The following is a 24,793-nucleotide window of genomic DNA, read 5'->3' on the forward strand; positions in this document are numbered from 1 at the left end:
GGTGACGTCATCGTAGCTGGGAGGTTTCAGCCGGCTCCACCAATGGGAGATAGGCAAAGTGGCTCGCTCTCTATAGCTCTGGGCCAATACTAACAAAGCAAAAGGGGGTTGTCGGTATAGAACCAATGGAAAACAGGGAAGGAGCACGAGGCGGAGTTGCGAATCCTGTCACCAATTGGACAGGGGGGGTGGAGCCCGGGCCTTGTCAAGCGTGACCAACCAGAGAGAGGAGCGGACTCTAGGGGGCGGGGCCGTAATGCTTTTCCCCAATCGGACAAGACCAGGGGCGGGGCATTCTTTAGGGTGCCCAATGAGGAACGCAGCCGAAGCGGGCCTGTCAAGAGAAGGGCCTGGGGGCGGGGGGATGGTGAGTCGGAGATAAACACTCCGCGGCGGTGGCGGCTGCTGCTCTTCTTCGGGTTCTGTCACGGTGTCGGCGGTGCCTAGCTCACCGGACCCCCTTCCCCGCTTCCGGCGAGCGTGGTCGCAAGAGAGACTCTCTCAACCCTGCTCTGCGGGGTCCACAGCAGGGTGCGGGTGTCCGGCGGCGGCGGCGGCGAGCCCGTGGGCAGTGGGGGTTGGTCCCGTGGCTCCGGCCCCCGGTGCAGAATGGCGGCGGCGGTTCGGATGAACATCCAGATGCTGCTGGAGGCGGCTGACTACCTGGAGCGGCGGGAGAGAGGTGCACGGGGACGGGAGGGGTCCGTCCCGAGCCGGGGCCGGAGTCTCTGAGGGGCCCGGCCGCGGGGTAAGGGCGCCCAGCCGCTCTGGGGGTGGTTGGAGGCGCAGAGACCGCGACCGCGAGCGCTCCCAACCCCTCCAGCTCTCCCCACGCGCGGTCCGAAAGGAGGCCGCTGCTGCCCCAAAGGCAATGAATGAGGGTGGGAAAGGGGCCGCTGCCTCCGGAGTCCCGAGCGCTGACCCCCACCGCAAAGCAAATGGGGTGCCTGGAGTCTTCTCGGCCAGACCCTTGGTTTACCCCACCGGGGCTCGTCCGGACCGGCCCCCAAGTGGGCCCGGCGCCCCGTCTCCCAGCTGGAGGAGCAGCGATTCCCCTGCGCGCCCCCTTCCCCGCCCTCTGGGTTCCGGGTGTTTGCCCCGCACCTTCGCCCGAGGCTGGTCCCACTTAAAGCACGCCAACCTGCTGGACGTTGCCAGTGGGGAACCCAAGCTCCGTGAGCTCAGCGACTTGCTGTGTCTTTCTCAACAATGAGCAGCTGGAATGCTTCTTACACCTGCTCCGAACTGAGGGTATTCACACAATTAAAAAAAAAAAAAAATCATTGTTCTAAGAATTCCACCTTGCATCGTTTGTTTCTTAACACAATATTCTTTTAATGAAAAATAAAATTTAAAAAGGAAATACTGTAGAGGGGAGAGAGTATTGAATGTTCTAGGCTCATTCATTAACTGGATCCTTCGGTTTTCTAGAAGCTGAACATGGTTATGCCTCCATGTTACCATACAATAACAAGGACAGAGATGCCTTAAAACGGAGGAACAAATCCAAGAAGAATAACAGCAGTAGCAGGTAATTTGGTAAATATTTCTCTTTCTCTTTTAGATTATACTGCAGATGATATAAACTGCAGAATGGAAGTTGCCTGTTGTGATTATAACCCAGTAAATACATTAAGTAGCAATCATGATTCAGTCAGGCACACATGGTCTTAAGCCATTGGAGGAAGGAGCCCTTCTGTTTGAGTTGAGGGGACAGAAGAGAGAAATGGAAGTGTTTTACATTTCTTTATGAACTTTTTAACTTTATTTTGCTTTTCTTCCCTTTTGGAACAAAAATCTATGGAAACTTCCAGTGAGATTAGGAACAATGACAATATGTTGCCTTCAGAAATTTCAGATTAAAGGCAGGTTTTTTATAATTGAAAATGCTGGACATTATCCATTTCTTTTACTTTTCATAGTGAAGATTTTATAAACATGCTAAAGTATCCAATTTAGTGTAGGTGGTAAGATTTCATATTTGACAGGTAAATGAAATGCAGTGGTTTGTCTCATAAACTGTTAAATCTGTTTATAATGGCAAAGAGGAATGATGGAGGTTAAGACCTGCCTTTTTGGTGATGGAGGATTAATATTAAAATATTAATATGCCACAACCCTTTTATGTTAGCCTTCTGGTTCTTAAAATCTGTGAATTTCACTGGGAAGTATGTGGTTAATGGTCAGTGAAATCACATTAAAACCCTGAATATAGTTCCTGCTACCTATGATGTACTCTATTAATGTTACTTTCCCCTTTTTCCCTTCTTTGCCCTTAAAATATAAGTTAGCTAGGAAATCTGTTAGGTCTATTTACTTATATCTTTCATTCCAATAGTCATTCACATTTTCATCACTGACTTAGAATCCTTATTCCTGGCTGCAAGTAACTGTATTTGGTTAGCCTCTGTGGCATAATACAGACCACTAAAAGCCAGGAGGTCCCACTTAAACCTAAAACTCACTTGCTCTTGCTGCTGCTTCTGTCCTTGATTCAACCCATTGTACTTAGTGTTGGTAGAACCACAGGATGTGAGCCGCACACATGTGTTGAGCTCTTGAATAAGAAGGCACCTGAGGGATGAACCTGGTAATTAACAACCTCGTGGCTTTTCCTTTCCCTCCCATGTTTCACATTACCTGAAGGTGATAGCTAATAGATCTGTGTGTGGGTATTAAGGGCCTATAAGAAGAATGTTAATATTGACTTGCATTATGCAGTGGTATAAAATGATTTAGCTGTGTTGCATTTTGTTACAGTATTCTTTGAATTTTGTTTGGAAGAACTTTGAAGACTTTTTGTTTATTTTTCCTGAAAAGGGTATTGCGTTTGTTACTTTTATTCTTGTCCACTCATGATTTGGAAGGAATTGTCCACTCTGCTAGTCAAGGCTTAATCTTTAGCACTTTATTTTTCCCTAAGTTTGACAGGAAAGTTGGAAGAGGTTCAATGGTGGGGAGAGGAAGAGAAAGGGATATTGAAAGAGAAGCAGGCTGGTCCTCAAAGGTGATTAGGAAAGAAAAATAATGATAGTTGAGAACTGCAAGCCAAGAAACAGACTCTTTCTCTTTACTATCCAGTGCTATTATGGAAAAAAATAGCTATAACTACTGAGTTTTGGAAAAGCTGTCTTCTGTTAATGGGTTTGGTTTGCTTTCCATGGTTACAGAACGGCTATCACAGTTTCCCATGTTCTTGACCATTAAAGAGTTAGTGTCATATCGTCAGTGGTGCAAGGATCTCTGAGAGAGACCTTAATTAAACCTGGAGATGGCACCAAGCAAACATGAAGCAAGAGTAGGTTGTTTTGTTTAAATGTGATCAGGTAAGGAATGACCCTTACCTGAGGAGTGAGACATCGCCCCAGAGAATGCAGTTTGACCCCTTTGATTTGAATTAGACTTCTCTCCAAGGCCATGTATGGTCAGGATTTTGCACTGAGGTAAGGGCGATGGCGAGATTACTGCTGGTTTATATAACCACCGGATAATAGTTTATTCTTGTTAATTCAGGTTGAAGTGCTGTGCTCTTCGGTTGTAGAGTCAGGGGACTACTTTTACTTGGACAATAAAAAAAAAAATAAGATTTAGCCACATATCCAACTTCTTGGGAACTAAAAATGCAGATTTTAATCCAATTTCTCTAGTTGCTTATTTAAAAAAACAAAAATGAAATTTGAATATTGATCGCTTCAGAATCATCCAGAGAACTACTGGAATACAGGGAGTGAAATCTTTTTTTCTTTCCTACTGATTTTTGAAATGAGTTACTAATTATTTAGAACTGAAATCCAGAGTTTTTAAAGGTCTATTTTGTTAAACTGTAGAGCAGGCTTTGGCACTCATGAAAGGGGAAGTTCAGGACCTGCCTCCTAGCTCTTCTTTGCAACAGGGGTATATAGCTGAGCTGACATGGAGACTCTCTTTGAACCCAAGAACTTTCCCCATTCTCATACACTCTGTAGTTTGGCTTAGTTATCTTTTTGTGAGCATATATATACATATATTCTTTTTTAAGTAGGCTCCACACCCAGAGTGGAGCTCAGTGTGGGGCTTGAACTCATGACCCTGAGACCAAGACCTGAACTGAGATCAAGAGTCCGATGTTAACTGATTCAGCCACCCAGGTGCCCCTTGTAAGAATATATTTTTAAATGGTGACATTACATGTAAGTCCCCTTGTAAAAATCATAATGTGTTCAGTACTTTTAAGATTTTATTTATTTCGGGGCACCTGGGTGGCTCAGTGGTTAAAGCCTCTGCCTTCGGCTCAGGTCACGATCTCAGGGTGCTGGGATCGAGTCCCGCATCGGGCTCTCTGCTCAGCAGGGAGCCTGCCTCCTCCTGTCTCTCTCTGCCTACTTGTGATCTGTCAAATAAAAAAAAAAAAAAAAAAAATCTTAAAAAAAAAGATTTTATTTATTTATTTGAGAGAGAGAGTTAGAGCATGGAGGGGGGTAGGTTCAGAGGGAACAGCAGACTCCCCACTGAGCAGGGAGCCGGATGTGGGACTCCGTCCTGTGACTCCAGGATCATGACCTGAGCCAAAGGCAGACACTCAACCGACTGAGGCACCTAGGTCCCTGTGTTCAAGACTCTTAAGTAATCAGATAAGATCTGTAGTTTCCAAAACTGTTCAAAGTCTAGAAGGAGTTGTCCTCCCTACGGAATTTGTTAAAAAGTTTATCTTGGGGATTCAGAATTTTTCCTGTATGTAGCTTCAAAGAATCCAGAAGTTTTTGGTAAGAGTGCCCTGCGTGCTATTCTCTGTAATCAGAGATGATACGCTTTCAAATATTCAGGCTTCTCCAACACCTTCCTGGGATGGTCCTTGCCTACAATTAGATAGGGAAATCCTGACCAACTGCTGTCATATACTTTCATGCATTTAAAAAATCTGTCAGACTTTGAACTTGTTATTCCCTGTTAAAACTAAAATGCCACGTGCTTTAAAGCCAAAGGTTTGTAGTGCGGGCCCAACTTGTTAACTGTACTATCCTGCCAGCCATTGCAGGAAGTAAATCTTCAGAAAAATGTAACTGAAGAAGGCTGAGGGAAAACCAAGCGAATCAATGTAAAGCTTTTATCGTAACCAATTTTGAGGTCCTTTACCTAGAAAACAAATACTCTAAAACTTAAAATACTGTCATTATTTTCTCAGTTTTCCTCATTAATAAAAATTGGTGTCCCAGGAGCCTTGTGGAAGAGAAGTTTTATTGCTGGATTGGAAATTTCTCATTCCGAGACTACAAACCCCTACACACACCCCACCAGCCTTCTCTGGTGTGAATGAACTTGGGTGTGATTGCCCCCCCCCCCGGGGTATAAATGAGTGGCGGAGCATTCACAGAGGTCCTGTTTCTCTGTGATTACCGTGAGAATTTCTCTGTAGGGCCAGAAGTTTCTGGCCTGAGCCAGGGCGCTGTCTCCTGAACTGGTTAGATTCCAGAGAATTTCCATGAAAAAAAGTCAAGATTCAGCTCCTTTATAATGCTGGGAGTTTCCTCAAGTTTGTAATTAGGGAGGAGTTGTGTGAGGAGGACACTATAGTGGCCATATTGACTGGCTTCCTGTGACTTCTGTGGAAACCTGTCTATAAATTCTTAGACCAGGCCTTATATTCAGGGTCAGCTATAAACACTTTAATAACAGGATTTCACATCCAACACAGCTTTCGTCCAAGGCTCTCTGATCACTTTTACAGTTGCTACCTCATTGATCTACATGTGTTGAGTAGATAATTGGCACTAATTTTTACTCCCATTTTACAGAGAGGTTAATCAAGGACAAGATGGTAAAGGATTTTGTTTCTTCTACAGTACCAGTCAGTGGCAAAGCTAGACTTCACATTTCACCCTCACTGTGGCTTTAAACCAATCCGTATCGTCTTTATGTGGAGCTCAGGTTTAGAAGCCCCTTCCCGAAATCCTCTGGGAGTTGTTCACCAGTAGCGTTTTTCAGGAGGGTGGACATGATCAGATAATTACGTCAGGGAGTAGAAAGATTGAGGGATGAGGGATTATTTTTATCCACTTAAAATTGTATCCTATTGTTAAGCAACTTAGCATAAAAATTTGGTGTATCTACTCACATAGAAAAACTGCACGATTCAGGGGGGTGACACCACCACTCTTTTGCCCTCAGCCTGAAGAAAGCTTCTTCACTGTTCTAGAACCTGAATTCACATCACATGGCACAGCTGTTTTTCTCTTTGTATAAATAGACCCCTTTTATTTCCTTTCTTAAAATGGATTACATTTCCACCAGGGATTGCATGCCTCTTAAGTTGGCCACTTGTCCTTGAACTCTATTTTATACATTTACGTTTATCTAACTCATCAAAGGAACTGATTTGTGTAGCAGAGCCCACTGAGTTTTCCTTCCCTTTCTGTTTTCTCTCCTACCAACTCTGGAGAGAAAAGTTAAACTAATTGTACTGGTGTTGAAGCAGTCCTTTAAGACCAGAAGAATCTCACTCTTTTCTTACTGTTTCTTCTTTCAGATCAACTCACAATGAAATGGAGAAGAATAGGTGAGTTGGGGATTTGGGGGTGGGATGGGGGTCTTTTTGATATGTCCTCTGATTTTGGAGACTTGGCTGTTTTTTCTTGGCTCTTCCCACAAGCAACACCTGATGTAAGACTTTTCCTCCGGTCGGTCGTCTGAGCAGCGCTGCCCCTAAATCACTTAGGTAGACGAAGGGCTTGCAGGTTCCAGAAACCACACCCCCACCCCTCACTCCTGCCACCTTCTTCTCCTAAGGAGCGCCTTCCTGGGTGACTGTTTCACAGGCCAAAGCATTTTAGGTCATGAGCCGTGTTTCCACAAATAGTGTTTTTTAAAAAATGACATGCTGCTGAATATAATTGGTAGTTCTGTCTTAAATCGTGTACACACCCAGATATATATAAATATACATACATATGTGTGTGTATTTACAGTTTACTTGTGAATAAAGATTCTCAAAATTCAGGCAAATATATGCATAGCACAAATTGGAGATGGTGATTCACTAGTGGAGGCCTGCCACCCTCCCTGGGATCCATCTGGCTGAGCCTGAGTTGATCTCTCTCACCTGGATTGCCTCTTGCTGTTTGTTTGAATCTTTATTTTTTAAATTTGGTTTGCCCCTCCTTCAACGATGTAGCCTAGTGGATCTTGACTCTGGTTGTACTTAGTCACTTGCGAAGTTTTTATTTTAATGTTTTCTTAAAAATATTTTTGTATTATATTACATTTATACACTTGGGGAGAAGGAACAGATTTTATTTCTGCCAATTTTATAAAAGAACTTCTAGAAATCTTCAAATACATGAGAACAAATAATGTAATCGAGTTCTGTGTATCCATTACCCAGCTTCAACTATCATTATCATTTTGTCAATCTTAGATAATCAAAACTACCCCTCTCCATGGAGTATTTTAAAGCAAATCTTTTATCTCTAATAAAGACTTAAAAAAAGAAATAACCACTTTTACTATGCTGGGGTGGGGGGGAGAATTAATAGTCATTCCTTGCGGGGCTTTAAAAAAGGAAAGAAACCGATGCTCAGACCTCACCCCTAGCAATTCTGCTTTAATTGGTCTGGGTTGAGACTCTGCTCTAGTATTTTTTTAAAAAGCTCCCAGGTGATTCTCATGTGCTGCCAGGGCTGAGAACCATTGAACAAGCTTCATTCTGGTCTCCGAGTGCCCATCAATTTGAAATACAGGCTACCCATTCAGACTGAGTGGCTTTCTCGGTGCTCTGCGTGAGCGAGATGATGATGGGTAGTGATGGTTCTGCAAATACATATGGTTATTTCATGCAAACCTTCTTTGAAGAGAGAGCCTGCCTCTGAAAGTCAGGATCTGAATGACCCGTTCCGCCGGGAAAGGGCAGACCCGACTTACTGGGAAGGAGAACGTTGGAACAGGGTGAACCCGTAGCGTGACTCCGCTAAGGAATTCTGTGTGTGCCTCACTGCACACGTGCTCCCATCCCTCTTCTTCCCTTTTAATTATTCTGTGATTGGGACTGTGTTTGAAGTCAGAGCTTCCTTTATGCTTTAGGGATTTCCGGCTCATGAATTGGGAACTCAAAAATATCTTTTAAGGTGGAAAGGTAGTCAGATGTGGCCTCTCTTTCTCATCTTTGGATTCTCAGCTTTCTGCCTTGGGGGTGAACTGAGTAAACTGGGACTCTTTCTGCTGAAAAGTCTTCTAGTTCTCCTCCCCCACTTTACTTAGGCATTTACTTTTTTATTATTCCGTTAGACAGTCATTTTGTTATGAAAATTTTACCCCTTTGGGTAAGGGCTCTTGCACTTACCACTACTTTATGCTTTTTACCTATGCAAGAATGCCACACAATGTCATTTTTACTTTTTAGCATTCAGCCATGTTTATTTTTTGCCTACAGTGTCTCCAGAACTTGTGCTCAGTACTAGGTATTAAATGAGTTCACACTGGGGGTATTAGATCAGCATGGTCCCCATCCGTGAGAAATGTAGTCTGTCTAATGGGAAAGACGGAGAGACCATCTCAGTGAACACACTATGTGCTCAGATTGAGGTATACATGAGAGGCTATGGAGGCAAAGAATCTAGAAAACTAGATTTGGAGCCCCCACTGAGCAAGCTGCTTCTAATTCACACAGCTTCTGTGTGACCAGTCCGCTTTTGCTCACTGAAGAGTTATCTAGTTTCCTTACTGTCCTTTTTTTTTTTTGGAATTCGGTCTTTTAAGGTCTTGATAATTCTTTCTCTAGTCCAGAGCATGTGAACAGAAAAGAAGGAAGTAAAGACTCAAATTTCTTAATTTAACCAAACATTGGTTGCTGCAGTCCAGGAGAGGAACTTAAAGTTGCTCCGCTTTTCTCCCCGTAGGAGTGTAGATGCTTAAGAATCTTCAGTTTTGAAGTCAGCTGAGCAGCCGCTGTGGTCATCCTGGTTTTAGTAGTTGGTGCCCATAAGAGAATCCTGCTTTGCCAAGTGCATGTGCACTTTAGCCGTTTTTTACCTTAAAACATCACATAAAAAGATTGACATGACTTCAAAAAAAAAAAAAAGAAAGAAAAACCTTAGGAAAAGAGCTTTCAACAATAGGAATTTGTTTTCCTCTTTGATACTGCAGAGTTGATTATGCTTGGGTTAGATTTTTAAACCGAATCCTTTTCTGTGGCACTTTAGAGATTCTGAGTAATTGGTCTTCATCAGGACTCCACTATGAGGACAATATACTCAACATTACCACTTCACTATCCTTGGTGTTGGTAGGAAAATACCCCACCTCCACCATTCTAGAAGGCTTGTATTTTCCGTTCTCTAGATGAGGCATTCTGGAGGGCTGAAGATGCTGGGTCCTAGGTGCTGGGAATACAGAGTCCGATGAAGCCCACGCTCCTGGGGTGGAGGGTTCAGTTTATCAGTTTAGATGGGAGCAACTGTCACTCCCCCTGTGCTTCCCGGAACTGTGGCTAGGCCTTGTGGATCCACCCTCTTCAGGAAACACTTTTGAGTGTATGGTTTTTCTTTTTAAAGATTTTTTTAAAAAATTTATTTAACGGAGAAAGAGGTCACAAGTAGACAGAGAGGCAGGCAGAGAGAGAGAGGGGAAGCAGGCTTCCTGCTGAGGCAGGCGCCCATGGTTTTTCTTTTTAAAACTAATCTTACAGGGACACCTGGGAGGCTCATCGGTTAAGCATCTGCCTTCAGCTCAGGTCATGATCCTGGGGTCCTGAGATCGAGTCCCACCTCAGGCTCTCCACTCAGGGACAAGTCTGCTTCTCTCTCTCCCTCTGTGATCTTTCTCGCATTTGCTCTCTCTCTCTCTCTCTCTCTCAAATAAATGTAATCTTTAAAAAAATAATAATAATAATCTTACTCAAAATTTTGAGAACTATAGAAAGTCTTTCTAAGAACAATTTAAATCATCCATAATTCTAGCTGCCAGAAGACAGCAGTGGAACTTTGAAGTGTATTGCCACAGTTGCTTTTGGAAAATGACTTAAAAATATAGTTTAGGGGGAGCCTGGGTGGCTCAGATGGTTAAGCATCTGCCTTCAGCTCAGGTCATGATCCCAGGGTCCTGGGATCGAGCCCCACATCTGGCTCCCTGCGGGGAGCCTGCTTTACCCTCGGCCTCTGCCTCTCTCTCTCTCTCATGAATAAGTAAAATTGTTAAAAGTATATATTTAGTTTAGGGTAGAAAATTGGGAAGTTCCAAAAAGCAGAAAAAATATAAAAATCACCTGTCCTAGGTCTTGCAATAGTAACAGCTGCTAATATTCCTACTAAGTTCTGTACCCATCTAGGTTTTGTGCATGCCTTTTTTTTTTTAAATCAACATGGGATCCCACAGTAAATAATATCTTCTTTTCAAGCTACATTATGAATATTTTCCAGTGTCCTCAAGTCTCCTTCTCTAACATTACTTTTAGTGAATGCCCGTGTTCCCTCCTACAGATGGGCGGTAACTCATATAACCAGTCCTCTGCTGTAGGTTCTTTCCTGTATTTGGCTAATACACACAGTACTTCCTTAAACTACGTCGTAGGTAAACCTCTGTCCACCATAATTACATCCTTAAGGTAAATTTATAGTTGTGGAAATAATGATATACACATTGTTACGGTTTTCGATGTGACTGCTAGATGGCCCACCGGGCAGATTATCGGCTGTATTTTCCTTATACCTTCACAAGGTGATATTATAATTTAAGACCTTTATGAAGTTGATACATATAAAGTAAAAACAGACAACTTGTTTCAATTTGCATTTCTTACATCACTAGCACAGTCAAATCATTTTCTTACCTCTTTGTGTTTATGCTGCCTGTTAATAAACTTTGCCCAATTTTCTACTCGGGCATTCTTTTTCCCCTTTGAAAAGATTTTATATGTGAAGGATATATATGAATGAGATTGCCCCTTTGAGTATCCTATTATTGTCCAGTTTATCATTTCCTTTAACAGAATCCATTTTCTCTCACTGTCTGAACTTGCTGCCTCTATTGTATACTAAATCCTTATTTGTGGCTGAGTCCGTTTCTAGACTGGTTCTTCTGTTCCACTGATCATCTGCTCTGCTCTTCCTCTGCCAGTGAATATTGTTTCAGTCATTGAGGTTTTACCATGCACTTCAAGATCTGGTAAAGCAAATCCCTACTCTCTTCTCCTTTTCTTTCTTTCTTTTTTTTATTTTACCATGTTGTTAGCTATTTTCACTAGTTTATTTTTCCCTATGAATTGTATGGTCAGTCCATCTCCCTAACATCCAAATCCTTTTGGGACTTTCAAAATCAAAATCTAATAATTTTAGTATAAATGAACCTTTTAAAAGTTCATGTTCATGGGGTGCCTGGGTGGCTTAGTGGGTTAAAGCCTCTGCCTTCGGCTCAGGTCATGATCTCAGGGTCCTGGGATCGAGCCCCACGTTGGGCTCTCTGCTCAGCAGGACGCCTGCTTCCTCCTCTCTCTCTGCCTGCCTCTCTGCCTGCTTGTGATCTCTGTCTGTCAAATAAATAAATAAAAATCTTTTTAAAAAAATAAATAAAAGTTCATGTTCACGTATTAGCTCTTTCCATCCAGGATTTGGTATGTGACTTCATTTATTCAGATCCATTTTCTCTCTGAAGTTTTACAGTGTTTCCCTGTACATCTTGCATATTTCTTTTAAGAGGTATTCCGACATACACACACACACACATATATATGTATATATATATATACATATATTTTTTTTTTTAAGATTTTATTTATTTATTTGACAGAGATCACAAGTAGGCAGAGAGGCAGGCAGAGAGAGAGGGGAGGAAGCAGGCTCCCTGCTGAGCAGAGAACCCTATGCAGGGCTCCATCCCAGGACTCTGGTATCATGACCTGAGCCAAAGGCAGAGGCTTTAACTCACTGAGCCACCCAGGCACCCCAATTTTTAAATCATTATTGTATTCGCATTGGAATTACTAATTAACTCTTGTTGGAATATAGGAAAATTTTGAATCTTGTTGTTATATGGCTTTGTTGATAATAATTCATCTGTTTTCTGGGAATTCCTCTGGTCTCAATGCCTTTCAGTAGCACTTTAGCAAATGGACACTGACTGCATATAAGCTATAGTTAGTGGGTCAGGAGTCAGGTGCTAGGTTGGACTTTTTTTCAAAAGAAGGCTCTGGAATCTTTAATAATAGGCACTCGTTTTTCTGGAATGGTACATATGCAAGCCTTGCTGGAATTAGGCAGCTAGCTGGTCTAGAGAGATTACCTCTGCTAGAGTCTTCTGACCCCATGACAAAAGATTTTTGTGTGCGCTCTGTGGGGAGGACTCAGCAGCCTGATCTAAGCTATTATTTTCATTTGGTCTAACAGTATTTCAGTGGCTTCTGGTCTGGTATGAGAAACCCCTGCAATCAGGTCTCTTCTGGCAGGATATTCTAATTGATTGCAGGTTCCTATCATTATTTCCACTTTCCAAATGGCCAAGCTCCTCCTATCGGAAGAGGGTAGGGGTATAACATTTGCATTGGGGCCAAGTTGTGGTAGGCATTGCGCCACTCCTACTGTTTCTGAACTTTCTTGACCACATTCAGATTTCACTCTAGGGTGTTGTAACGAATCTGCATTGCTTTGTTGCCACATGGGGCTAAGGGCATGGCCTGGTTATTACAAAGAAGGGATGTAGTTATTGGTGTGCAAATCTGGCCTACATTGATGGTATGGAAGAACACCCAGATTTGTACCTCTAGAATCTGTCTTTCTTGGACTATACCTCTTGGATAGATGGCATCTGCCCTTGGAAAAACTTGGAGAAAAGACCTATGCTGCTTATTCAACTAATTTCCAGTCCCCGCTGGAGCATTGGGGGCACTGCCTTTTTGTCATAAGCATTAATAGTCAAAGGGTGAGAAAGCTAGCAGGTACTAGCCATGATATGTATTGTGTCCATTTTTAAAATTGGTCTCAAGAAAGGACATATTAATGAATATACTATGTATTTCATACTTTTAGTGGAGAAGTGATCTTATAACTTCAAAATGTAGCCACCATGAATTGCTATTTATGCCTTGTTCATCAAGTGACCTGTTCCCATACTGCTAGCATATAGAGCTATCTCTGTATCTTTTATAAAGATTCCTTATCACAGTTATTAAAAATCTTCAAAACCTTCCTAGGTTCTAATTAAGTTGGTAATAATGATGCATCTGGCAATTATTTATAAAGGGAACATTTTCGGGAAAGGAGGAAAGTCCTTTTTTTTCCCCTCAAAGTATGACTTGTAGTCTTCACCTGGACCTTTTGTTTGAGCAGGTAAGACTCTGTTCTTAACCCCAAATCTGGAGGAAAGATCTCTTGTGACCTGTAATCACTTTTAGGGAGTAATTTTTGACCCCATGAGATGATTTGTTTCTTCTTATTCTATACTAAACCTTTTTTCTCACTATACAGCTCATACGTAGCATATCTGAAATTTTTATTAAACCTCCATTTATCCTGTAGAATTTATGAAGCTATTTAATTGGCTAAATCTGTGCCCACACAAAGCTAGGAAATAAGATGGTGAAACTTTACAGTTAAATCAGCTATTGTTTATTGTTTGCTTTTTTCCGTTTGGTGAGGAATATGAAGCCCAGTTTTAATGAAAAGTAGTACTCAGTGAGGTACCATGTATCTTTGTTAGGTAAGGCTTTTCCCAAAGAGAAGGGACATGGATTGCCTAAGATACCAGATTCTACTCTCAGATCAGCAACTGCAGATACATTGTTATTTCTGGGGTCCAGTGGGTTAACATGAAATGAAAGTCTTGATCTTTCCCATTATTTGGTAATGAAAGAACAGTCGGCTATGTAGGAAGTCTTTGTGTGAATGAATGAAGAAATGAATGTGATCTATTTGGAAAGGGAAAAAACCAGGTTCTGGGGCGCCTGGGTGGCTCAGTGGGTTAAGCCGCTGCCTTCGGCTCAGGTCATGATCTCAGGGTGCTGGGATCGAGTCCCACATTGGGCTCTCTGCTCAGCAGGGAGCCTGCTTCCCTTCCTCTCTCTCTGCCTGCCTTTCTGCCTACTTGTGATCTCTCTCTGTCAAATAAATAAATAAGATCTTAAAAAAAAAACAACAGGTTCTGATGTTCTATGGAAGCTTGACACCTTGTAAGTCAAGATATGGGTGAGGGAAAAGAAAGAATAGGCTTTATAGAGGGCAAAGGGGAGCCTGTTCTAGAACTTTCAGTGAGAGCTGCTATTTGGCATAGCCTGAAGGTAGTTCAGATCAATAATTCTTCAATAATTTGTTTACTTTTGTTGTCCAACTAAATTTTAAGAAGCACCAAGGCAGGGACTTGATCTAACTGAGCATTGTATCCAAGCACCTGTGAAAGTAGCAGTACATAGTAATCCTCCTTGGGAAATGTAGTTGGAGTAAATGAATGAAAGAGTCAAGTGCACGTTTCCAGATTTCTACCTGTGAACTTATTTATCTACCCCCTTCACTGGCTGCCATCCTGTACACTCTGTTGTCACCTTCTAATTCTTTGTGTCCTGTTCTATACTTGACTATGAAAGGAAAGCATTTAGTTAGACCTTCAGTTTAAAAAAAAAAAAAAAAAATCTCTGACAGTAGTCCTCCCTTACCACGCAGACACGCACAATATGCCCCGTTGGATACCATTCCCACTCCTGACCACGTTCAAGTCCAGAAGAACTTTTTGGGTAACCTAGCAAATTCAGGAGCACTATCAGATGGCACAGTCTACTTCTGATCTTACTCTTTTCCCAGTTTATTCCCCAGTTGACGAATCTGCTGGCCTGAGAGGGAGAGAAACATGGATAGACTAGAGGGAACTTAAGTCTGGGAGCAGAAATAAAGAGAGAAGCATTTAGAACTTTCTATTTTTTTTTTTTTAAGATTTTATTTATTTATTTGACAAGAGAGCACAAGTAGGCAGAGCAGCAGGCAGAGGGAGAGGGAGAAGCAGGCTCTCCACTGAGCAGGGAGCCCGATGTGGGGCTCGATCCCAGGACCCTGGAATCATGACCTGAGCCAAAGGCAGACGCTTAACCGACTGAGCCACCCAGGCGCCCCACATTCAGAACTGTCTTAAGAGCACGCTGGCTGGCCCGGGTGCCTTCTGTCAGTGCCCAAGCTCTGGTATGTGGCAGTGCCTCAAGCAGCCCAGAGCCGCCTCATTAATGACTTCCTTTCACTTGGGTATTTAGTTTTCCATAATTCATGGCTGACAAGATTTGGGAAAATGGACAACAGTGTGCTATCAAACAGACAACAGTGTGCTAAATATGAAATATAAATATTTTATATTTAAATCTTTAATATATTTGGAATTTATTTTGATGTCCGTCTCCCTACTTCTCTGTTTTCTCAATAATTCATTCCTTTCCCAAGGATTTGCAGTGTTACCTCTGTTATATGTTAAATTCATACCTATATCTCCAGTCTGTTTCTGGGAATTTTTTATTCTGTTCACTTGATTTGTCTGCCCATTCCTGTATTTTTTAATTATTAAAGCTTTATAATACAATTTAGTATCTGGTATAGCACATTCCTCCTCATTCTTCTTTTTCAAAAATCTGGCAATCCCCTGTACATGTGTTCTTCTAGATGGAATTTAGACTCCTGTAAACTGTACATGAGTCCCAGCATTAAGAAGAACACTTAGGAATTTTTTTTCCTGGAACTAGGTTTAATTTGTGGACAGACTTGGGCAACATTGGCATCTTTGCTTTTAAGTTTCATATCTAGGAGGGTGCCACTTTTTTCCATTTACTCAGATTTTCTTATGTATCTCAGCAAAGTTTTATAGTTTCCTTCCAAAGCTGCTTTAAGTTCATTCTTAAATATGCTCTCCTTTCTTCTTGCTGTTGTTTGAGAGAGATTGTAGGTGCTTTGGCTATAGACAGCACACCCAGAGATGTGCTTGGCTTTCCAAGGTCAGTATTTGCAGCTGTATTTTCTTTGGGCTGTTGAAGGGCAGCAGGAGCAGGGAGGGTCGCGTGCTCTTCAGGGCCCCCCGCCCCAGCCTTGGGCTCCCTTCTACCCAACACTCTACATGACATGTGGCCAAGAAGTTTTTTCTTTTGCATGCATTAGCTTTATAAGATCCTTGCTGAGTTTTTGAATTTTTTAAATTCCAGTATAGTTAACATAGTATAATAATTAGTTTCAGGTGTACAATATGACTGATTCAGCACTTCCACACATCGCCCAGTATCCGTCCCAAGTGTCCTCCTTAATGCCCCTTGCCGGTTTCCCCCATCCCCCACCCGCCTCCCCTCTGGTAACTGTAGGTTGGTTCTCTCTAGTTGAGAGACTGGTTCTTGGTTTGCCTCTTTTTTCTTTTTTGCCTTTGCTCGTTTGTTTTGTTTAAACTCCACATGTGAGTGAAATCATACAGTATTTGTCTTTCTCTGACTTATTTCACTTAGCATTATACTCTCTAGCTCCATCCATGCTATTGCAAAGGAAGATTTCATTCTTAGGGTAGAATAATACTGTGTTGTGTGTATATTTATACCGCATCTTCCTTATCCGTTCATCTGTCCATAGACACTTGAGCTGCTGCCATACTTGGGCTGTTGGAGAGAATGTGCTGTTTATAAGTTGTTTTGATTAGTGTTTAGTTGTTTTGCTCCAGTAGTGCGATTGCTGGATCATAGGGTAGCTCTATTTTTAACTTTTTGAGGAACCTCCACACTTTTCCACAGTGGCTGCACCAGTTTGCATTCCCACCAGCAGTGTAAGAGGGTTCCTTTTTCTCCACGTCTTTGCCCCCACTTGTTGTGTTTTTTATTTTAGCCATTCTGAGATATGAGGTGGTGATAAGTGAGGTCAAGCGCCTTTCTATGTGTCTTTTGGCCATCTGTAGGTCTTCTTTGGAGAAATGTCCATTCGTGTCTTCTCCCCATTTTTAATTGGATTATATTTTTTGGGTGGTGTTGTATCAGCTCTTTATATATTTTGGGTACTAGCCCTTTATTGGATATGGCATTTGCAAATATCTCGTCCCATTCAGTAGGTTGCTTTTGTTGATGGTCTCCTTCACTGTCCTTGATTTTTTTTTAATGTAAAAATAGTATCTTTAGCATAAGCAAGATCTGTATTGCCATAGAAAATAGGTTACAATTGTTTTCTTTAAGGAAGACTTGGATTTTTACCAGATAGCCTCTATCTACCTAGTGAGACACTTTGAGTCTCCTTTCGATTTTCAGAGGAATATTATAGTGCTATCCAAATCTGTTTGTTCCCTGTAATTATTTGTCTACAGAAGAAGCTAGAATTGAAAGAATAACTGCTACCACATAGCGAGCACTCCTGTCAGACTCTGGCCAGGGACTTCCATACCTTGTCCCAGTTAATATACCGGTGCCGTCAGGCATGGTGTTCCTGTCTGCTGCTGAGGAAGCTGGTGCCACATGGAGTGAAGGGATTGGCTCAAGGTCACCCAGGAAGTCAGTGGCAAAGCCAAGGTCCCAAACCTTTGCTCTTACATACTACGTTGGCATTTGGTTGTATGGTGACTATTAAAAGAGCTAAAAATAAAAATAGAATTTGAGATCCTTTTCAAAATCTTAACTGAAGAAAAACTGTAGTTTGTATCTAGTTTAGTTATCCCTAGTCACAGGGCACACTGGATTCTGAGCATTACTGATTATAGCTCAGATCAAAGATTGGTCTCTTTATGCCACTGTAGACCAAAGGTGTATCTGTCCCTTCAGAATAATTAAAGCAGTATTTCTGAAGAGTCAGCACATGAAGTTTGTCCAAGTTTATGACCTAGGAACAAAGCAGTTGGATCAGCGCAAACAGAAGAGGCAGCTGGGAGCAGGAGGGAGCCAGGACTCGGCACAACCCTCTTCTCCTGGGGGCGGGGAGCTGGGAGGCAGCTCTTGGCAACCGGAAGAGGACTGGCTGAAGAAGATGGGACAGGAGGAGGTCTCAGTGGGGAGCAGACTGGGGTATGGAGTAGCTTCCTGTTAAGTACGTGTGGCAGAACCTCTGCTGGTTCCCCAAGGGGGAGTTAGACCTGGTTCAAAACGGGACACTGATCCCCCTCCTTGAGGACCACAGCCCTGGCCAGGGGAGTTGTCCGGACTGGGGAGGAAGAGCTGAGGCAGGTGCTTGTGTTACTTGCTCTAGATCTCGTGGTTCCTGGGTGCTCTCAAGGCCGGTTGAGGGGTTCCAGATTCCGGGTGCAGCGTGCCCGTGTGTGTCTCAGGGTTGAGGAGCCTCAAGGGCAGCTTTTACAGAGGGGTCTGTTGGCTTGTTTATCTGGTTCGGGAGTCAAATTTCGCTATTACATGACAGAACTGAGCCCACTCCGTAGACCTCATCCCTCCCCTGTGGTTGGCCCAGGTGCCAGCCTGGGGATGTCTGCAGGCAGGTGGGCAGGGCAGCCATTGGGCACTTGAGGAGGCCAACGCAGGCACTACCAAGGACAGAAGTTGGCTTTGGATCTCGACAAAATTATGGGAAAAGCTCCGGTCTTATTTTCATAGAACCAGGCCCAAAAAAAAACCACTCAATGTACACGTATTATCCTTAGCTTGAATTAGTCAAATGGCTTATTTCTAGTTTCACAACTTGAAATGTTCTTTGGAAAAACCCACATTTGGGTAGTGAGAATTATTCTTTTCTGGGCTAGACTCCCTATAGAACTAGAAATGACGATGCATGGAAAGATGACTTTATTATATTTTTATCAGTAGACAAACTTCCTAAAAAATTTACATACTCATATTTGCAGATAAACCCACATCATAAAATGACTAATAGGACTCTGTTCTGAATCATGCTGTCTTTGCAGGTAACAAGTTAAACTGAAAAATGTCTACATCTAATTTTTGAACTTTTTTTCCTAACTTGACAATTTGTTTGTAAACTTTGGGAGAAATAATTTGGATAACTGTAGAATTGACTCTACCTTCTCATGGTGTTTCTTATATGATCTGTTTTCATGACTCTTCTTGAATGTTATCATCCAAGGTGAACAGGTCCATTTTACACACAGGTTCTGCTTTGCTTTTTCCCTCCTGCAGTGGTAGGTGGAGCAAACCTGTAATGGGACCCTTTGCTTGTGGCCATTCCGCACGGACAGGGTTTCAGGGCAAGTGGAAGTCTTATCAAAGAGTAAGGCATTTTTGTGCCATTAAATCTTCCTAGCTCAGGAGCAAATGCTGTGCTCTTCAAATCTGTCCAGGCTTCAAGGGCCCTCGGAGAGTCTGGGACAGCTCCTCTGAGAGCTAGACAAGGAAGGAGGCTTGGAAGCAGATGAGACACGGGCTCATCAGGATGTCTAATGCACCATTTGTTAGGTCTGCCTTGGGAGGAACATCCTGAAATCTTGGTATGAAGGGTGTGAAGGAACTTCCTTGGTCGTTATCATACATATGGACCTCTTGGAGCTTTCTGAAGCCATTTTTACTTTCGCTAATACGGTCAAAAGTGGCAAGGGGAGCAAATTAAGCTTTAAGGTTGTCTCCCAGTTCAGCTGGTAGCCTCCCAGGCTCCCAGGAACTCTGCTCTGGGTGGTTGTGTGTGGGCTGTGGGCATGTATCTAAAACCCCAGGAGCCAGAGCACTGTTGAAGGAGCAGAGTTGGAGGAGAGATGGACTGTGTCCTCCAGAAGCTTATGGTCTAGTTGAATAGTGACGTAACCCACTCAGCAGACATTTATTAAGGAAGTGGGAGGGGTAGGCACCATAGTAACTCAGCAGTGATTAAGCAGCAGTCCAACCTTCTGAGGAGTTTGTGATGAATGAGTGGTTAAGTAGCAAATACCAAATGATTCCAACAGAACAGTGAATGTCCCCTTGACTAGTATAAACCAGTAAGTACTCAGAAAGTGGAGGAATCACGATGGGTTGGAATGGCCTGTGAAGGCTTTTAGGATGTGGTAGGCTGAGGCAAAAACTCTGAATCCTGGGTGTTTTTCCAACTCGTGGGATCTGCTAGGTTCCCGAATAAAGCACAAAGAAATGAAGTGTTAATTTCCAAAACTTTAGGGACTCTGGTTGGTCGGTGACTAAAGGTCCTTTCTTGAGGGGCTCACTGCGGCTTCCGCCTCCTCTGGGCTTTCTCCCTTCCCGCTCTATCCCACTGCGCCTCTGGGCCCCCTCCAGGGCCCACATGTGGTTATCTCTAGCTGTTCTGCATGGCTGTGTAGTGTAGCAATGCTTACGATGTGCTTGCTCATTTTTTTAAAAAGATTTCATTAATTTATTTGACAGAGATCACAAGTAGGCAGAGAGGCAGGCAGAGAGAGAGGGGGAAGCAGGCTCCTCACTGAGCAGAGAGCCCGATGCGGGGCTTGATTCCAGGACTGAGATCACGACCCGAGCTGAAGGCAGAGGCTCAACCCACTGAGCCACCCAGGCGCCCCTCATTTTCTTTAATGTACTTTTGAACAGTTTACAGAGTTGAAAAGCCAAAAGTTACAAGTCATTCAGTAAATATTACCTTATCCCCACCTCTTCCCTGACTTCTCTCTCCTTGCTGTTAGATTAGTTTCTTACTTATTGTTAAAGATTTTATGTCTATAGGAAAAAACAATTACTTTTCCTCTGTTTTGTCCAGAGATGGCATGTTGTATGCATGGTATGGTATCTTGCTTTTCTTCATTTCACAATGTATCTGAGAGTTCTTTCCTGGTAGTAAGTAGAGCACATTCTGGTTCTTTTCATAGCTGCATAGTATTCTGCCGGATAGCTACACGATAATTTTTTTAACCAGGTCTCCATGTTAGTGACTTAAGTGGATTTTATCTTTGCTATTCTAAAGCAAGCTATAATGAGTAACCACACAGGCCATTCGTGTGTGTTAATGCTACATACAGCAGTGCTCGAGTTCTAGTGGCCCATGAATGGGAAAAGAGGAAGTATGGGTTGAAAGGATTCAAACCCTGGCATGTGCTGTCAGGTCACATCCAAACCCAGAAACTTGGAAATAACCTGACAAATATGCCTAATAAGAGTAGATCTTAGTCCCTTCCCTAACACACCTGTATTATAAGGAGATGAGAAAACCCCAGTTTTGGCTTCTCTGTGGCTTTCACCAGAGTTGTCCAATGTCCAAAGATGTTTGTTTGACCAAAGGTCATTGGTGGTGTTGGCCTGGGCCTGGGCAACTCCTACTCTTTTAGAACTTGTTCTTCCAGAGCTCCTTCTGGCCCACTGTGAAATTCTCAATGCTACTGTGACCTTGTTTTTGTAGGCGAGCCCATCTTCGCTTGTGCCTGGAGAAGTTGAAGGGGCTGGTTCCGCTTGGGCCCGAATCGAACCGACACACTACGTTGAGTTTGTTGACAAAAGCCAAATTGCACATAAAGGTAAGAAGTTCCTTGGGATTCATTTTTAGCTTTACCTGTCCATTAAGGATTTGTCTGTTGATGAGGGGTAGCAAATGTATCATCCTCCAGCCTGCCTCTTTGATGATCTCAGGCATCCCAAACCAAACATGTCCAGAACCCAACTCAGTATTTCTCACCCTTGTGTAGCAGCAGTTAAAGGGTCCTCTAATTGTCCGTTTGATTAAGCCAAAAACTCAGGGTCAGCCTTGCTATCCCTTGCTCTGTTAGCCATATCTGAGTCCTCTCCAAGACCTAAATATTCACAGGCTAACTCCCATTTCACCCTACCATCTACTGCAGTGAACTCCTCAGAGGTCTCCCTGTATTCCTCTAGCTGCCTCTGAGCAAGCTCTGTGCTTCCCAAGAGTAATCCTTCCAAAGCCCAAGTCAGCATGTCACCCTGTTTAAAATTCTTCAGTGGCTCAGGGCAGACTGTCAGCAGGCCTGCCCCAGGCTGCATGACCTGGCCCTCACCTGCCTGTACAGTGGCATCTTGGGCCCTGTGCCCTTTCAGCCCCTTGCACTTGTCATGCTTTCTAACCACAGGGCCTTTGTACGTGCTGTTCCCTCTGGTTGGTATGTTTTCTCCTCCCTTCTTCACCTAGTTAACTTCTTGTCATCCTTTAGATCTCAACACAGGTATCACTAGCTCAGGAAAAGCCTTTCTTGACCTGCTTACGTCCTTCCTGCAACAGTCCAACAGTCGAGCTGTTATTGGATATCTTTCTCTCTCTTAGCACTTATCACAGTTGTCATCTGACTATGGTTTGTGTGACTGTTTGGTTGTCTCCATTGTCGGAGGAGGGGACGAGGTCTTTATGCTCACCTTGTATCCCTAGCACCTCCCAGAGGGTCTGAAACAGTCCGCGTGTAGCACATAGCTTGAAGAGCAAAAGGTGAGAGAGTAAAGTGGTAGTCAGACTGCCGCAAGCCACAGCCGGAACTCACCGTTTAGCAATAACCCTTTAGTCACTGTTGGACAAATGTCTCCTTAATTATGGTTAGTGGCCTGCCTTCTTGACAGTTCTGGAGGGAAAAAGAACCTCTGTCTAGAGCAACATAACCACAGTTAAACAGATACATAAAAACAAGTGGTCTTTGGAAATGCGTTTAAGCTCTTATGTTGGACAGTTTGGAATCAGGACTTGCAAAGACTGTTTCCTGCTACTGAACAGAAGTTAACTGAGATCTGGAATAACTCAGGTGTTGATATCATTAGAACACAGAGCTGACGAACCCTCCTTCTGCACAGCTGTGTCACAGCTCCCGGCCCGTGGTGGGCTGTAGTTCAGAGAGCGGTGCTCAGGGTGTTCCCCACAGACCTGGGGGGCTGCTAGCTCTTCCCCGGCATTAGAGGGGCCGAGCTCAGCCCCCAGATCCCTATCTGTGACCGTGCAGGTAGCACAGCGAGGTCAGTGCCGCGGAGCATAGCCAAAGGCAAGAGGCCCCCATCCTGCCCTGGGAGAAGCCAGACGAGAGACACCGAAGGGCTTCTGAGGAAAGCCGGCCTGTCAGGGGGCTCGAAGGCAAGATGCAGAGTCCTTGCCCATTTGGAAGTTGGCCTGCGGGCTCCAACAGCTCCCCCTTTGACTTGCAGAAACTTGAAGATTGTGACAGAAAAGCCATTCACCAAATAGACCAGCTTCAGCGAGAGCAGCGGCACCTGAAGCGGCAGCTGGAGAAGCTGGGCATTGAGAGGATACGGATGGACAGCATCGGCTCCACGGTCTCCTCGGAGCGCTCGGACTCCGACAGGGGTGAGCACCTGCCGTGTGTGTGTGTGTGTGTGTGTCCCCCCCCAGAGGCCACACCAGGGAGGAACAGAGACCTGGCCCACTTGAGCTGTCGCGATGTCCCTCTTACCTCCTCGCACTCTGGCTGGGGCTCCAGCGCAGGGCCTGGCGGGGCTGGCTTGGCGGTTGGGCCCGAGCATCCCGTGGCATGCCTCCACCTGTGTCTCTTGTCCTCCCCACAGAAGAGATCGATGTGGACGTTGAAAGCACAGACTATCTCACGGGTGACTTGGACTGGAGCAGCAGCAGCGTGAGCGACTCGGACGAGCGGGGCAGCATGCAGAGCCTGGGCAGTGACGAGGGCTACTCCAGCTCCAGCATGAAGAGAATAAAGCTCCAGGACAATCACAAGACGTGTCTGGGCCTCTGAGAGCGCAGGGTCGCCGCGGCTGCCTCCCGAAGGGCTCTGCCGGCCGAGCGGATTAGGTAGCGTATCAGACCCAACCCACAGTCCCCTTGCACGTCAGCCTCCGTGTACCACCTGTACCAGAACCAGCTCTGTAAACGTTTTCCAGGAAGTGCTTAGGATGGTGGGTTTCTGATTACATCCACTAGTTTCTCTTTCTCTCCATAAGAATCCGTCTGCCAGACTGTACATTCCGATCACTCTGAAGCGCCCAAGAATTCTCAGACCGAATAAGCAACTTTCACCACCCAGCGCTCCCCCCTCATTTACCGTCCCCGGGTAGTCTAGCATACCTGTCTTAAAGTTTTCTGGCTATGTTACTCACCTAGCAGGAATGTCCGAATGTGTCTTGTGCTTAGGAAATGGAAGGAAACAAACTTTTAAAGTTGAGATCCCGATCTCAGAACTCCAAAGTAAGCTTTGAAAGCAGCATTTAAGAGCACTTCACCGTGGACCTCACCCCAGTGAGGAGTCAGGAACACCTCCAGAAAACACACCCTTCACCCACCCCCCTGCTCACCCTGCCCCCCCCACCCCCCGCCCAGCCGCGTGTGGATGGGAGCAGTAGTTCTCGCCTGGAAGTGGACACTGTGCTAGAGCACGTCTTTGGGGTCGCACAGCTCATGCAAGCTCCAGCAGCGTTTGTTGTCACAAACAAGACGGTACAATCTCTTTGTGTGCGATGTTCTTGGGACCGCGCTGCGTACTGCTATCCCAAGGCACGTTTTTCCCTCAAAGTTTGTTATGCTACTTGTCTCTGGAACATTTTTTTTTCCTACCTCAGAGATAAACGAGATCTCCATTTCCCACTTAACACAAAGTGATTATGCCTTTTTTCACCCCCAAATAAGTGACATTGGGTCCAACTCTAATCTATTTTCCTATTTAACTTTCAGCAATAACTGAGCTTTGGCGCTAGCTGAGCTAGTGTCCATCATCAGTGAAAGGAAAAGTCCACATTTCTACCCTGTGTTGCAGGTGAACAGGAGGGGATGGTACAGTGTTATTAGAATTCCTCTCCTTATTTTTGGATACACCCAGAAACTTCTTTATGGAGGCTTCTGGGGTTGCTAGTTTAAAAGGCTGATCTTTCTTTTTGGTTATGATTTCTCCCTCAAGTGGTCTCCCACTTTGTAGCATTTTTATTTAAGCTAAAACAGAGCACATGTATATGTACATAAGACACATTAAATCTATAAATACTATTTATTCATTTTATATAAACTAATGTAATGGAAAAAAATTCTTATGACTTTGTGCT

General features: G+C 43.9%; 1 protein-coding gene across 3 annotated transcripts; it reads left to right on the forward strand.

Moving 5' to 3' along the window:
- Window positions 1-569: 569 nt before the first annotated feature.
- On the forward strand, window positions 570-24,306 carry LOC111148070 (MAX dimerization protein 1). 3 transcript variants are annotated; one of them, XM_022504451.1, is made up of 6 exons: window positions 570-682; window positions 1,432-1,531; window positions 6,503-6,532; window positions 21,198-21,312; window positions 22,931-23,090; window positions 23,309-24,306. In XM_022504451.1, the coding sequence occupies exons 1-6, from the start codon at window positions 610-612 to the stop codon at window positions 23,494-23,496; spliced, it is 666 nt and encodes a 221-aa protein (XP_022360159.1). In that variant the 5' UTR covers window positions 570-609; the 3' UTR covers window positions 23,497-24,306. The 3 variants fall into 3 exon arrangements, with proteins under 3 accessions (XP_022360159.1, XP_022360160.1, XP_022360161.1); XM_022504452.1 differs by having other exon boundaries at window positions 23,312-24,028; XM_022504453.1 differs by lacking the exon at window positions 6,503-6,532.
- The last annotated feature ends 487 nt before the right edge of the window (window positions 24,307-24,793 follow it).

Source organism: Enhydra lutris, unplaced genomic scaffold (assembly GCF_002288905.1).
Source record: "Enhydra lutris kenyoni isolate GAN:26980312 unplaced genomic scaffold, ASM228890v2 scaffoldscaffold18, whole genome shotgun sequence".
Taxonomy (NCBI): domain Eukaryota; kingdom Metazoa; phylum Chordata; class Mammalia; order Carnivora; family Mustelidae; genus Enhydra; species Enhydra lutris.